The following is a 15,039-nucleotide window of genomic DNA, read 5'->3' on the forward strand; positions in this document are numbered from 1 at the left end:
AAAAACTGTGGCAAATTAACTGCCTATGCTCCAAATATGGAACAACAGAGCTTCTAAGACAGTACATTTGTTTCCAACATGGTTTACTGAATATTTTAAACTATTTCCCTACTGCTCAGAAAAAAAAAATCCCTTCAAAATATTATTGCAGGATAAAAGAGTAACTTTGACTTTCAAGTCTTATTATTTAAGAAATACATTTCAGAGGCTATAGTTGCCACAGGTAGTGATTCCTTTGATGGATGTGGACAAAGTAAATTGAAAACATCTGGAAAGGACTCACCATTCTGAATGCCATTAAGAACATTTGTGATTAATGGGAAGGGATCAAAATATCGATGCTAACAGGAATTTTGAAGAAGTTGATTCTGACCCTCATAGGTGACTTTTTTTGTTTTGGGGTTTTTGTTTGTTTGGTTTTAGTTTTGATTTGGGTTTGGGTTTTGTGTTGTTATGTGGAAAGATGAATCCAGTCCCTGGTTTTCCATCTTGGTTAGAAGCAGGGATATATATATATATATATATATATATATATATATATATATATATAAAACTGTATATATATATGGGATATGTATGTATATGTATTTCCATCTTGGACTGTATTTCCATATGTTTTTTCATCTTGGTTAGAAGCAGGGATATATATGTATACATATATACATAATTGTATATATATATATGGGATATGTATGTATATGATATATATATACATATATATGTATAGTGTTTTAAGAGATACAGTGGGAGAAAGTCAGAGAGAGAGGGAGGGAGAGGAGAATCCCAAGCAGTCTCCATGCTCAGCACAGAACCTGACATGGGGCTCGATCCCATGACCCTGGGATCATGACCTGATCCGAAATCAAAAGCCACCCATGCACCCCTACTTAGATATTTTTAATTTTACTTAATATTAAATACATTTGTTGATAATATTTTTCAGGCTTTTTCACTTTAAATATTTTTTGTAAATGGAAGAGATAATTTAGTCAGCATTCTGAGATAGCACAGAAAATATAATTATAAATAGTTTATGACAAGAATATAAATACAAAGCAGGTCTTGACTGGAGACAATATGACAATTGAGATGTTATAAGGAGCAGAAAACAAATCAATATTATAGAGTTAGGACTATAGATTCTGTCACAAGAAACAACAGCTAACACTAGGAACACAGCTGAAAAAGTGAAGTAGAATGAAACAGATGCAGAAAAATATCACAAATAGAAGTTTTAAATTTTTTTCAGATTTGTATAATTATGATTTAGAATACAGAATTACTGAATCATATATTGTACACCTGAAACCAATATAGCACTGCGTGTTAATGATACTGGAATTAAATTTTAAAAAATAAAAAGAATTTAACCTAAACAGTAAAGTTTAATTTTATTTTTCTAATTTACCACTTGGTAGCTACTATATATAAGCTATTTTGATTAAAAATGGAACAAAAATAAAAACATATTCTGCTTTTGCTCTCTAGAAAATTAGGACTTTTGGGGCGCCTGGGTGGCGCAGTCGGTTAAGCGTCCGACTTCAGCCAGGTCACGATCTCGCGGTCCGTGAGTTCGAGCCCCGCGTCCGGCTCTGGGCTGATGGCTCAGAGCCTGGAGCCTGTTTCCGGTCCTGTGTCTCCCTCTCTCTCTGCCCCTCCCCCATTCATGCTCTGTCTCTCTCTGTCCCAAAAATAAATAAACGTTGAAAAAAAAAAATTAAAAAAATAATATAAAAAAAAAAAAAGAAAATTAGGACTTTTGTCAAAATAGAGAAAGCTCAGCACAAGGAAATGAATGCCTACAACAAAAAGTGGAAAATTATTATCAAGAATATGAACGTCGACAGGTGCCTGCATGGCTCAGCGGGTTAAGCATCCAACTCTTTGCCTTGGCTCAGGTCATGTCTCATGGTTTGTGAGATCCAGCCCTTCATCAGGCTCTGCGCTTACGGCACAGAGCTTGCTTGGGATTCTCCCTTTCTGTCTCTATGCCCCTCCCCCACTCTCTCTCAAAATAAATAAATAAACATTAAAATGTATGAAAGTTCTAAAAAATATATGAATTTTCTAAATATTTAAAAATATTAACCTTAATTATTCTGAGATTGTTTTTTATGAATTTAATCATGATACTATATTTATATATTAATCTTCTGGAATAACATATTATTCCTTTAGGATAAAAAATATTGTGGGCAAGGAAATATGTATACACAAGAAAATGTATATACACTTTTTCTCAATTTGAAAAAAATTGTCAAATTTGTTAAATGTACTTGCATTGTACCCAGATGCTTAAATTTGTGTGTAAGTTAAAACATTCTTTTAAAATCCCAAAAGAGTTTGTTAAGAGAATCCTTTCTGAAAATGAACCTAATATATGAAATTAATCCTCCAATTATTAAGAATGGCTTGCAGGTAAATTTTGTTGTCTTGTGTCTTCTTTAAGCTTTTTTGAACATATAAAAGTAACATTTAAAAATTAATTGTGAGGTTTTACTGATTTTTATCTCACAGAGAAAATAATTTACATAGCAGAAAAGCTTCTTGGACAAGTATTATCAGGCCTAATATTATAAATAGCTTTTCAAATTTTAATTTAATGGATTTTTATAATTACAGAAATGTAGATACAAAGTTCTGGAGCCTCTTCTCAAAATCACCTGCATCACTCTTAAATAAGCCAAGCGGCACTAAGACATCATTTATGGATGCAATTTTTAATTGGCATATTAACCTTTAAGTAACTTTAACATATTATTTGTGTTTCTTCCTAAATTTTTTAGAAAACATTTCTAAACACTATAATTTTAAAAATCTATCTGATGGGACTCCTGGATGGTTCAGTCTGTTGAGTGTCTGATCTTGATTTCAGCTCAGGTCATGATCCAATGGTCAGGGGATCAAGCCCCATGCTGCACTTCAAGATGAGTGTGAGACCTGCTTGAAATTCCCTCTCTCTCTCTCTCTCTCTCTCTCTGTCTCTCCCTCTGCCCTTCTTCCCCACTGATACTTTCTTGTGCTCTCTAAAATAAAATAAAATAAAATAAAATAAAATAAAATAAAATAAAATAAAATAATAAAATCTGGGTTTTTTCTCTGTACAAGAAAAATGCCAGAAATACCAGACATTAATCAGTACTTATTTTGAGAAATTAATAATAATTTAGTTGTTTTAAGATTTTTAAGTCCTTAGGGGTGCTTGGATGGCTCAGTTGGTCAAGCGTCTGACTTTGGCTCAGGTCATGATCTCGCGGTTTGTGAGTTCGAGCCCCGCATCAGGCTCTGCTGACAGCTCAGGGCCTAGAGCCTGCTTTGGATTCTGTGTCTCCCTCTCTCTCTGCCCCTCCCCTGCTCATGCTGTCTCTCTCTGTCTCAAAAATAAATAAAACATTAAAAAAAATTAAAAAAAAATTTAAGTCTTTAATAAAAAATTTAATCTTACTCACCGTGTGTAAACTGATTTTTAAAATTTAGGCTACTGGGATGGCTGGGTGGCTCAGTGGGTTAAGGTTCCGACTCTTGATTTCGACTCAGGTCACCATCTCACATTTCGTGAGATCCAGCCCCACATAGCCTCTGTGATGACACCACAGAGCCTACTTGGGATTCTCTCTCTCCCTCTCTCTCTGCTCCTCCCCTGCTCATGTTCTCCTCTCTCTCTCTCTCTCTCTCTCAAAAATAAACTTTAAAAAATCCTTAAAAATAAAATAAAATAATTAAAATTTAGAGTACTAAGGAAGTTTTGGAAAATGCACACACCACATCAGGTAATAGATTAAAGTTTCCCAATATATATTTTCATTGTCAGTAACATATTAAATTTATTATACTATTTCATAATAATCCTAAAGAACAGGTCGGTGTGATCTTTTAGATAAATTGAGTCAATTGCATTGGATCTTCTGAAAATAATGGCCAATTCTAGAAATTGTATTTGACATGTTATTGCATTAAAAACAATATGGAAAATAATACTTTATATAAATGCTGTTAATTGGAATAATATGGCAGTTAATTAAGCTACATAGGTGTTTGAGCCTCTTTTTTTATTTCCAGATGTGTTAATGAACTGCAGCCTACATTTATATTCATAATTGTAAGAGATAAAAACATCATTCTATCCCATTTCCTAGAAATTGGCTCATAGTTAACACTATTTGTCCAGCTCTTTTGTGTTTCTGCAAGAATTAACATGATAAAAGCAGGCACAGTTTTCCAGATTTAATTATATTTTTGCCGTTATCTGATAATGATCTTACTTGATGTTATTTTTTAACAATACTCTGTTTCCTAAATTTTGTAAATCAATGAACAACTTCATACATTTTTTTCAAGAAATTAAACACCTATTACATGGCACTTCAAACACAAGACACTTGGCCTTATCAAAGAAATTGTGGATCTCACTATGCTTAGTTGAAAATTTTAAATATATAAACAGAGCATTAAACCTTTAGGGATTTAGTAAAGGAGCTCAGCTCTTGATCCAAATATACTACAAAAGCCCTTGGCATTGAACTATGTATTCAAGTGTGAAGAATTTCAGTAGTTGAATGCCTTTAGATTCCCCTTACACCTCCCACCTCATCCCCAACCCCAGTCCTTTTTATTGTGTTAACTTACATCTAAGCAATTATAATCTTATAATTGAGGAGGGACACCTTTCATCTGTGTAGGGACGCACTTGATAACTAATGAAAATAAAGGATACTCTTTCCAGAAAAATGCACAGGAACACACAATTGTGCATGTGAGACAGGAACCTGTAGACCACCTCAAGAGCTTACCCCTAGAGCTTTCACAGTAACCCAGAGAGCAGCTGACCCAGCACCAGAAAATCACCAGTCACTTAAAATTACTACTGCCTCGGAAGAGAACTCCATCCAGACCTAATTAAATCCTGCAAAGTCTGATAGTCTACCCTTTTCCCATTTCCAACTACCTCACCCTTGCACTCCCCATGTAATTCTGTGATTATATATTCTTAGCCATGCTGTTGCCATTGGCACATACCTCATTTCCTTTTTTCCCTCAGTTATAGCACAAAATATGTTTACTTCTCTTTACTATCCATCCCTGTATCATTCCAATATTGTTCTCTGCTTCCTCTCCCTGATCTAAAGCCCCACTTCTCCTTTCCATCTTTACACTTTAAATATGTCCATTATGTGCCCTGGAGGGCTCTCCCATGGTTAATGGATAATGAGCATTCCAGCATTCCCTGTAGCTCTAAAGGTGAGGCTGTTCACTCTCCCACATTCCGGGTTACTCCTTCCTCTTCCTCAGAGCTTCTCTGAGGTGACTTATTTAAAAAAGTCACTTCTTTAAGGGCGCCCTAGTGGCTCACTCAGTTAAGTGACCAACTCTTGATTTCGGTTTAGGTCATGATCTCACAAACCTGTGAGATCGAACCTTTCTTTGGGCTCTGTGCTGACAGCATGGAGGTTGTTTGGGATTCCCCCTCTCCCTCTCTCTGCCTGTCTCTCTCTCAAAATAGATAAATAAACTTAAAAATAGTCACTTCTCTAAAGCTCTTTTCTACCACACAGCTAGATTATGAGTTTCATGAAGACTTCCCATTCCCAGTTGTATCACAGAACGGAAAAACAATGCCTGTGTGCAATACTTACACGATTAAAACATGTTGATTTTTGTGATACAGACTCTGCTTGCTTGTGGGCGAACAGAAGTACATACAAATATCCATAAGTTTTTTTTTTCTTTTTTTTCCCCCCAATCCCTAGCACCCTGAACTGCTCCACATGCAGATGGAGTATACACCCCTTTATCAGGCCTGCGACAGCTGGGCTCCCCAGACCTGTGGAGCTGGGGCCAAGTACCAACCACCTGCACAGGCTCCAGTAAGGAGGAGGCCCACCCCCCGTAAACTACCCTGAAGTGGCAGCTACAGACTGACAACAGTCAGCTCCCATTTGGACTTGTTGCCTGATGGGGTCCAGGGCTTCTCCAACAGCTAGGAGTCCCTGGTGTCTCACTAAATGAAATTCCAGCCAACAAGCAAGTCCCTGTCCTATGATGGCAGGCCAGTATCCTCCAGCTCTGTCTTCGTGGGGGGATACGCACATCTGGGTAGTTTACTACTCAGAGATAAGCAGATGCCTTTTGTCCCCAAGATCCTATTCCTGTGACCAGGCCTCTCTAGACCCACGTCCTGGTCCAAGTCCCTAGTGACCCTCCATTAGGTTTTGACACAAAATGTGAATGAATATTTCTTGCTGAATAAAGTATAAAACTCTATTGCAAAATTCTACTTGGTGCTGAGAAAAAAAATCAATAGCCATATAATAAACATACTTACAATAATGATGTCTTCTATTAGAAAATACGCTTTAAGTTACTGTTTATATCATTGAAATTGATTTCTGAGAAAGTCTCTGTCTCCTCAGAAACCTCTAGCTAAATATCTCTAACAGTATCCTATCTTACAATATTTTTAAATTAAGTAAAATATCTGTATTCATGTTGGCTACATTTTTATCTAGACAGCATAAATACTATTTATATACTTGATTATCCAACATAAGTCCTACAGTCAGACGTAGACTAATTATAATTGTGTAATTTACATCTACAGAATTCTTTTAACCAACTTCATCTATTAGCGATCTTGAAGACAGGTAGTATTATTTATGCAACCCATATGATAAAGATATTTCTATATCACAGTTTATTCTCTCCTGTATATCTTGAACAATATATACATGGTGCAAATTTTCCATAGCATTCCCAAAATACTGAAGTACTAGTTTTTCAATTAACTTACAAAACAAATTCACACATTAATTTTAAAATCATAAAGCAACAAAATGATATATTTAATGACAGAGTTTTACATTAATTACGAAATGTTACAGCTGAAACACTAAGAAATGCTCTTTGTATTTTATTTTGCTCTTGTTAACTTAGTCTAGGGTGACCTTATCACATTGCAATGGGTTGTTTGTTTTGAAGTGGTCATTGAACAAACACAACAACATGCTGATTTAAAATTGCCAGAGAAATGTGTCAAAAAATCTAATGTTTTTGAAGTCACCATCAGTCTGCCTGTCTGTATCTCTCTCCCTCTGTCTCTCTCTTTTTTAATTAAAGGGACCTCTTGGGGTGCTTGGGTGACTCAGTCGGTTAAGTGTCCAACTTCAGCTCAGGTCATGATCTTATGTTTCGTGAGTTTGGGCCCTATGTCAGGCTTTGTGCTGGCAGCTAGAGCCTGGAGCCCGCTTCGGATTCTGTATCTTCCTCTCTCTCTGCCCCTCCCCCGCTCATGCTCTGACTCTGTCTCTCTCAAAAATAAATAAACATTAATTTATAAATAAGTAAGTAAATAAATAAATAAATAAATAAATAAAATTAAAGGGGCCTTATTCTCACTTTCTCTCAGTTTTGATAAAGTCATCCGTAGTATAGTCAGAGGCAAAAAAATTCTAGTGAATTCATGGAATTTACACAATAATTCTAGATTGTGCTATGTCTTGACTTCTAGGAACTTCTATCCAAATACTTGTACTTCTTAATTGTATTTTTAAAATATTGGGGGTAATATTCCTTAAACCAAGCTGCTTGATGACTTTTGTGTCACTGACACAAAATGTTCTCAGAATGTTTTTAACTACATACTGTAAAATATGAATATTTGCAAAATAAATTAATATTATTTTAAAAAGTTTCATCCACATCCACATTGTAAGGGAGTCTGTGTATCCAGTGCATTTCAATTAACATTAGGGTATGAGAAACCTCGACCCAATTATCAAGTCAAAAAATTACACTGAGATAAACACCATTTCATTGAAATACGTTTCCAAACTTACGACAAACGAAAATGTTAAACTGTTTTTTATAATGTAATTTTTTACATCAGTGAGATATGCAAAGATAAAAAGATGCATTTTAGACCTAGGAATAATAATGGTATGATATCATTTTAGGGTAAAGTCAGTCATACCTTTATGGCAGTGGATGCAATTTGAATGTGGTGAAGTCTCCGAAGGGTGCTGTCCCTGTCAATGAAATAGGAAGCAGCTAGTTGATGTAGCGTCTCCAGAGTGACCAAAGAGCTATTGGTGCTGGAATCACTTCCTTCAGATCTTTTGCTCAACTTCCGCTTGTCCACAAAAATTGTGAGTGACTCCTCTCCTGCATTAATAATATTTAAAATTATTCAATTTTCCACTTAAAATCAATTTTTCATTTATCTGCAGGTGAGGAAGTGTAGATTACAGACATAATGAAACAAAAGACTGATAAGTAACAAAAGGGCAAGTTTTACTTTTGTGTCGCTCACCTGGTACCTAGAAAGGTACTTGAGGTATTGAAGGCTGTAAATACTGACTAGTAAATGGTGAAAAACTAGCTTTCGTGGGATGATTTCTCTGGATTTTTTTGACTTTCATATAGTTTAGCTTACCTAAAACCCCTGTGGCACAAAAGCAAATTAAGAATGGAAAATATGTAATATGAACTTAAGTGTGGTGCATGATACAAAGTTGTATTTACTCAGAAATCTTTACTGTAGATCAGCATGACTAATGGAAACATGACCAAGCATATTACTAAACACTAGCCATTTTTTAAAGGTTTTAATATTTTAGTAATCTTTATACCCAACGTGGGGCTCAAATTTACAATATCAAAATCAAGAGTCACATGCTCCACTAACTGAGACAGAGAGGTGCCCTTAGCCATGTTTAAAGTGCAGACAAAACATACACAGTAATACTTTGGATTGCACGTAACTTGTTATGTGAGTGTCACGCAAGATGAGCAAACATTTCTATCATTTTTAACTTGATAAATGAGTGATGTCTTGGAATACAAGGAGTAAGTGATGCCAAACATCACATGATCACAATGGTTCTGCGCGCTCTCTCTCTCTCTCTTTCTCGTTTGCTCACTGAGGGATTGTGGGTGATAGTCTCCCATACTCGGATGATATTCAGTCTCAGGCAATGGTGTTTGCCAGAAATCAGTGATTTTTCAGAATGTTAGAAAGTGCCCACAACAGGCACTAGTGTATTTTTTGTCCCTTCAAAGCACCTATGGATAGTCCTTTGCTTTTCCAGAAAAGAGTAAGCTTAGGAATGCTTTGCTTCATTCTAGGTCAGGCTGCCTGCAGATATAGACCCTTTCCTCTGTCTTCTGCCCCTTTGCCAGTTGCGTTAAATACAGCATATGTCAAGAGTTTATTAATACTGTACTGTAGTCAACATCTGTTGGTGATAGTGAAAGTTGTCCTACACAATAATCCTCCTCTCTCTTGTCTCCCTCACACTACCCACGAAGGTTTTCAAAGGTAAGTTCAAGTTAGTTTGTTTATTTTTCTTTATAAATAAATTTCTTTATATTTCTTTACTTTGTATTTTCTGTATTATTTTGTATTATGTTACAATGTTATAATCATTTTATATGAATTTTGGGGGGTTGTGGGATGAATCATCTGTTTTCCATTATTTCTTATGGGGAAATTCACTTTGATCTACAAGTGCTTTGATTTAAAATCATGTTTCCAGAATGAATTATGGTTGCAAATGAAGGTTTTACTAGATACAAATATAGTTATGTAAATATATGTATTAAATTCAGAGGTCCCTGACATGTGGCATTATATACAAATATTATGTGTTAATAAGCTCTATGGAAATCACTAACCTCAATGGAAGATTTAAGTAGTGCCAATGGATTTTCAAAGGTGAAATTTAAGGTATAATATAATTAAGTTGCAATTTTCAATGTTCAAATGTTTATAAAAATATCAATGTTATTTAAGCTTAACTTTAAGAACTTGCTATCTACAGATTTCCATATTCTTGGATATTCATCTAACATACAATTGTCAGAATTGAGGCTTACTCTTATTCTTTCAGTAACCCACTGTTTAGGGGGCATTATGCCGGCTTAGAAAGTGACAACCCCGTTTTAGAAAATACCAAATAAATAAAATAATATTAATTTTAAAATGACACATCCTCGGAGACTATTCAATTGTAAGTAACAGCTTATATTTATCCACAAGAGATCAGGTCAACTGATATCAGAAATAAAGTATTAACAGTGTTATTTCTGAAAGGTCACATTCTCAGTTTGTATTTGGATCCTCACAGGCAGAGTAGAAATCAAGCAGCCTAACTACAGCAGCTGAAAAAAAAACAAAAACAAAAAAAAACAACTCTCAAAAATATGAATGAGTAGGTCCAGTTATGAACAGCATTAGGTCATGTGCATGATAAATGGCTTTCAGGTGAGAACATCTGGAGGAGAAAAGTGAATATATATGTAAATTACTACACAAGCAAATAAAAAGTCCCCACTGACTACTTACCCCCAGAAAAAGAGGATTAACTAGTGTGGAAATTTGAGTGAATGTATCTCAGAAAGACCAGTGAATCGTAGAAAAAAAAAAAAAAATCACCTATGTGCCAAGGTTGGGAGAGAATACCAAAACAAACAACATCCTGTACATGGATGTAGAAAAAACAGTTCTGTGGTAGTCTGAGAACTCATAATGAGGGTGTATCACAGATGCAAGTGCTATGGTTTGAATGTTTGTTCCCCTCAGAATGTATATGTGAAATCTTAGCCCCCAAAGATGAAGGGATTAAGAGGTGGTGCTTTGGGGAGGTGTTTAGATCAGAGCCCACATCAATGGAATTAGTGCCTTTATAAAAGAAGTTCCAAGAGAGCTCCCTTGCCCCTTCCGCCACATGAAAATACAAGACTATGCAATACTGAAAAGGGCTCTAACCTAACCATGATGGTGCTTTGACCTTGGACTTCCAGGTTCCAGAAGAGTGAGCAATAAATTTCTGCTCGTTTTAAGCCACCCAGTCTGTGGTGTTTTATTGCAGCCCAAATAGACTAATACAGCAAGAGGCAGGTCTTACGAAGTAAGGTTAAAAACAAAATGACAAAGATCTTGGTAAATGTAAATTAAAAGAAAACAAAGTTAACAATATTGATATCAGATATTGTAGAATTTGGACCAAATATTAATAAGTGAGAAAAAGAAAACCACTGCATAGTGAGTACTAAAGACTGAAACTTGTCAAGTTGTTTTAATGACAACACTTTTAATAAAGCAGAAAATACCGGAGATATAGGTTAAAATAGTAAAAGAAATGCAAATTCAAAATATATTGATATAGCACTTTGCAATTACGGAATTTGCCCAAATCTGAAAGTTTGACAACCTTGCCAAAGATGTTGGCAAACTGGAAGGAAACATGCCCTCTGATATATTGCTGATGGTAATGCCAAATGATGTAACCAGAGAGAAATCTGGCAATAGTTAGCAATGATTGACTCAGCAGTTCTACTTTTAAAATCTATCCCCAAAAACACTGGTTAAGATATGCAAAAAGCTTCTTACTGTGGCTTTATTTAAAATATTTGTAGCAACCCAGAGACCTCATCAGTAAGAATAAACTACGTTGCATCTACAAAGTAGAATACACTGCAGCCACAAGAAAGAAGTGAGAGGGGCGCCTGGGTGACTCAGTTGCTTCAGCCTCTGACTTGATTTGGGCTCCATTCATGATCTCCTGGTTTGTGGGTTGTCTGGCATTGGGCTCTGCACTGACAGTGTGGGAGCCTGCTTGGGATTCTCGGTCTCCCTCTTTCTCTGCTCCTTCCCTGTACACGTTCTCTCTGTATCTCATTCTCTCTCTCTCTCAAAAATAAATAGACATTAAAAACAGAAAAGAAAAAAAAGTGAAAATGACTTAAAACATTTATTCACATAAGTTTTATGAGTTTAATATTATGACTAAAACAAAATTGTGGATGATTTGGCAGTTCTCAAGTGATTTTATTTAGAAAGTACACCGAAATATCCAAGTTTAGCCTCCTTGCATTTACAGTGTTTTCTACAGATTCCTGTAGATGGAAAGAAGCATAACTATCTATTCTTTGAAATAATATCTAATTTTTCTTCAATTCAGTGATACATTAAATTTAAAATGTTGGTTCAATTGATTTATTAGAAATTAGTTTTGCCTTCTGGAGATTCAAGAAAGCCTTTTAAATACGTAAGGAGAGTCATCCTCACGGTCTCTTTTTGTATAGTAGTGACTTTTCTTATTACTGGAGCTGTCCAACATGAATTGAAAAAGTATACATCATTGAGCAGAGGAGATAATTAGACCACTAGAATGGACTCTTTCACTGAATTATGAGGTACTGGAAGGAAGAAAAATATGGAATTAATTGTTATAGTTTCAACGTAACTATGCCAACTGCTAGTGCCAAACAGATTTGAGCTTTAATACTGGCTTATATTTGGTAACTGAATGACCTTGAATTGTATAACTTGACTCAATTTCCTCTCATGGAACTTGAGTATAGTATTTCTTCTACTAAGAGGAGCTATAGGTATGAAACAGATAACATCCATAAAAGGTTCAGAATACGACTAGACTGTAGTAAGAATTTGAAAGTTGTTGGCAAGGTATTATTCTCTTTTATTCACCCAATTTCTTAAACTTAAAATAAAATAACTCATTCCATATCTGCACATTTCTAGTAATTTTAGCTGCATTGTGATATTTGTGATGGACAGAAGCTTCTATTTCTACTTCTTTTACATATCCATGAACCCTGGTCCTACAATCTGTATCCACACATAGAAAGTAAATATCTCTCAAAATAGTCCTTTAAATACTGTATCATTCTATATGTCTTCACTCTTCTGATGAAAACTCCTTAGTAGGAATTTTATTAATTCCTTCGTAGGCCCTCAGTTGAGTCATATCTCATGCAAAAAGAGAGGAGTAGCATAAACATATTTTAAAAGCAAATTAAAATACTTGATTTAAAAATATTTTGCAGAGAGGTGCCTGGGTGGCTCTGTTGGTTAGGTGTCCAACTGTTGATTTCAGCTCAGGTCATGATCCCGTGGTTTGTGGGTTCCATCCCAGTGTCAGGTTCCTGACAGCTCAGAGCCTGCTTGGGATTCTCTCTCTCTCCATCTCTCTCTGCCCTCCCCTGTTTGCACACACACTCTCTCTCTCCCTCTCTCTCAAAATAAATAAATAAACTTAAAAAAGAGAATATTTTGCAGATGTTAGAGTGCCTCATGATAATTTAGAAAATGACACGTAACAAAAACTAAGGATTACTATTTTAGAGTGGTCCTATGTTACAATATGAATGATAACAAATACTAATATAAGTTCAAGCAATCAAAGATGTGCATAGAAAAACGATGGCCCATAGAAAAACATGAGTAACAGTAGTTTCCATTCATTATCTACTGGAGATTAAAAAAAAATATTTCATTTGTTTTCCAAAGTGTCTACATTTGCTTGTAAGGTACAGGTCAATGTGTTTTCCTCCTTCTATCCTGAGAGTAAATATATATAGTGCACAGAGACAATCAAAGGAAAATATTGTAAATATTAATATACTTTATTACTAGTTTTACAGTTCGATCTTTGTTGTTACTAATTTGAAGGAATTATGATATAATATGAGAAAGGAAAACATGAGTTTTGGAGTCAGCTGTATAGGAAGGTAAATCCTGACAGCCCATAGGCCCCTAACTTGATGACTATGGGTCTTTGGTAAAGTTATACATGCCCTTAGCCTTCCCATTTCTAAAAGACAGGCAATAGCTTACTCTCACCTGTTTGAAAAGACTAAGCAATATAATTCCTCCATAGACTCTGGCAGAACACATCTAAGGTGTATAATAAATATTGGTTTCCTCTATTTTCCTTTTTTTTTTTTTTTTTTTTTTTTTTTTTTTGGTTAGGGCCTAACAGCAAATGAGAAGGTTTTAAATTTTTATAAGTTAGCATTTCATAGATATTGTATTTCACCACAGGAACCTGGATTTAGTCAAACCTGGTTTCTACTGGATCTTATAATCAAGATATATGGGATTATTAGAAATAGCAGTTGGTTATTCTTTCTAACAATTGGATAAAGGGAATCCATTCAGAAGCTGCCCATAGTTCTTGTCTACAGTTGAACATTAATCCACGTATGCAGAAGCTTTCCCTGCAGTGAAGCATGAGAGGCAGTTTAAATTACCCTAATTGTTCTCTCATGAATACCTTGTTTTAAACCCTTAGTTAACAACAGACAACATTGCGATGTAAGCTGGGTAGTTTATGCTAAATTTCAAATGTTATAAATCATGGATTGTTAAATATCTAAGATATTTTAACAAAGCTACTCAATCTACATTGAAAATAGGCCTATCCTCTAAGAGATCTGGTCTTTTTAAGTTATATATAACTACCATGTTTTGAGGATGTTTATGGTCTTCACGTTCTTTGAAACTTTCACAGTCAGTCTTAAGGAAGAATGCATTTTGGATTTTAATTGTAACTTTTTCTTAAGTGTTTGATTATAAAAGTTCATCCAAATTCTACATAAATAACACAATATTCAGATTTGAAAACTGAGATATTATTCAATCAAGTAAAATTTGTGTTCGTATGCCATTTTTATTCATATTTTTTTAAGCCAGCTGTAGCTCATAAGCATGACATGAGTACCAAAGGGCATCCACACATTTTGTAAAAACTAAATGTGATTCTGAAAATGATTCAACATTCTGAGTTTGTTAGAAAGTGAAAAGGATTAATGACTGTGGATATAAAAAGATGTGATCATTTCACACAGAAATCATGCAGCTGTGTCTTTTACAACTAAAATACTGTGGTCATTTATGGACATTAAGAGCACATATTGAAAAATGCTTTTAGGGAGAATGCAAAACAGAAGACAATAAAACAATAACAAAAAAAAATCATGACCTTAATGTCATCCTATGATTGGCTCGTAAGAGGTGATGAGGTACATTTGATATGCAATGGACCTCACAATAATGTATTTTTCTGTCCTGATTTTCAAATCATCTATGTTATGTCCATGAAGAAGAGAAATTTTAAAGAACTTTTGCCCTATTATATTTTCCTTGGATTTTCTCAATCTGCATTCTCATATATATATATATATATATATATATATATACACACACATTTGTATATATGTATATATACATATATACATTTG

At 34.8% G+C, this 15,039-nt stretch overlaps 1 protein-coding gene across 2 annotated transcripts in view; it reads right to left on the reverse strand.

Moving 5' to 3' along the window:
* BRINP3 (BMP/retinoic acid inducible neural specific 3) overlaps positions 1-15,039 on the reverse strand; it is a 383,884-nt gene that overhangs the window by 178,015 nt on the left and 190,830 nt on the right. For both annotated transcript variants that reach the window (XM_047077231.1, XM_047077232.1), the window contains one exon: positions 7,967-8,157. In XM_047077231.1, the coding sequence (XP_046933187.1) occupies positions 7,967-8,157 (191 nt within the window). The remainder of the gene's footprint in view (positions 1-7,966; positions 8,158-15,039) is intronic.

Source organism: Lynx rufus, unplaced genomic scaffold, assembly GCF_022079265.1.
Source record: "Lynx rufus isolate CCGP_SWC_20201006 ecotype Redwood Valley unplaced genomic scaffold, mLynRuf1.p SCAF_15, whole genome shotgun sequence".
In the NCBI taxonomy this organism is placed as follows: Eukaryota; Metazoa; Chordata; class Mammalia; order Carnivora; family Felidae; genus Lynx; species Lynx rufus.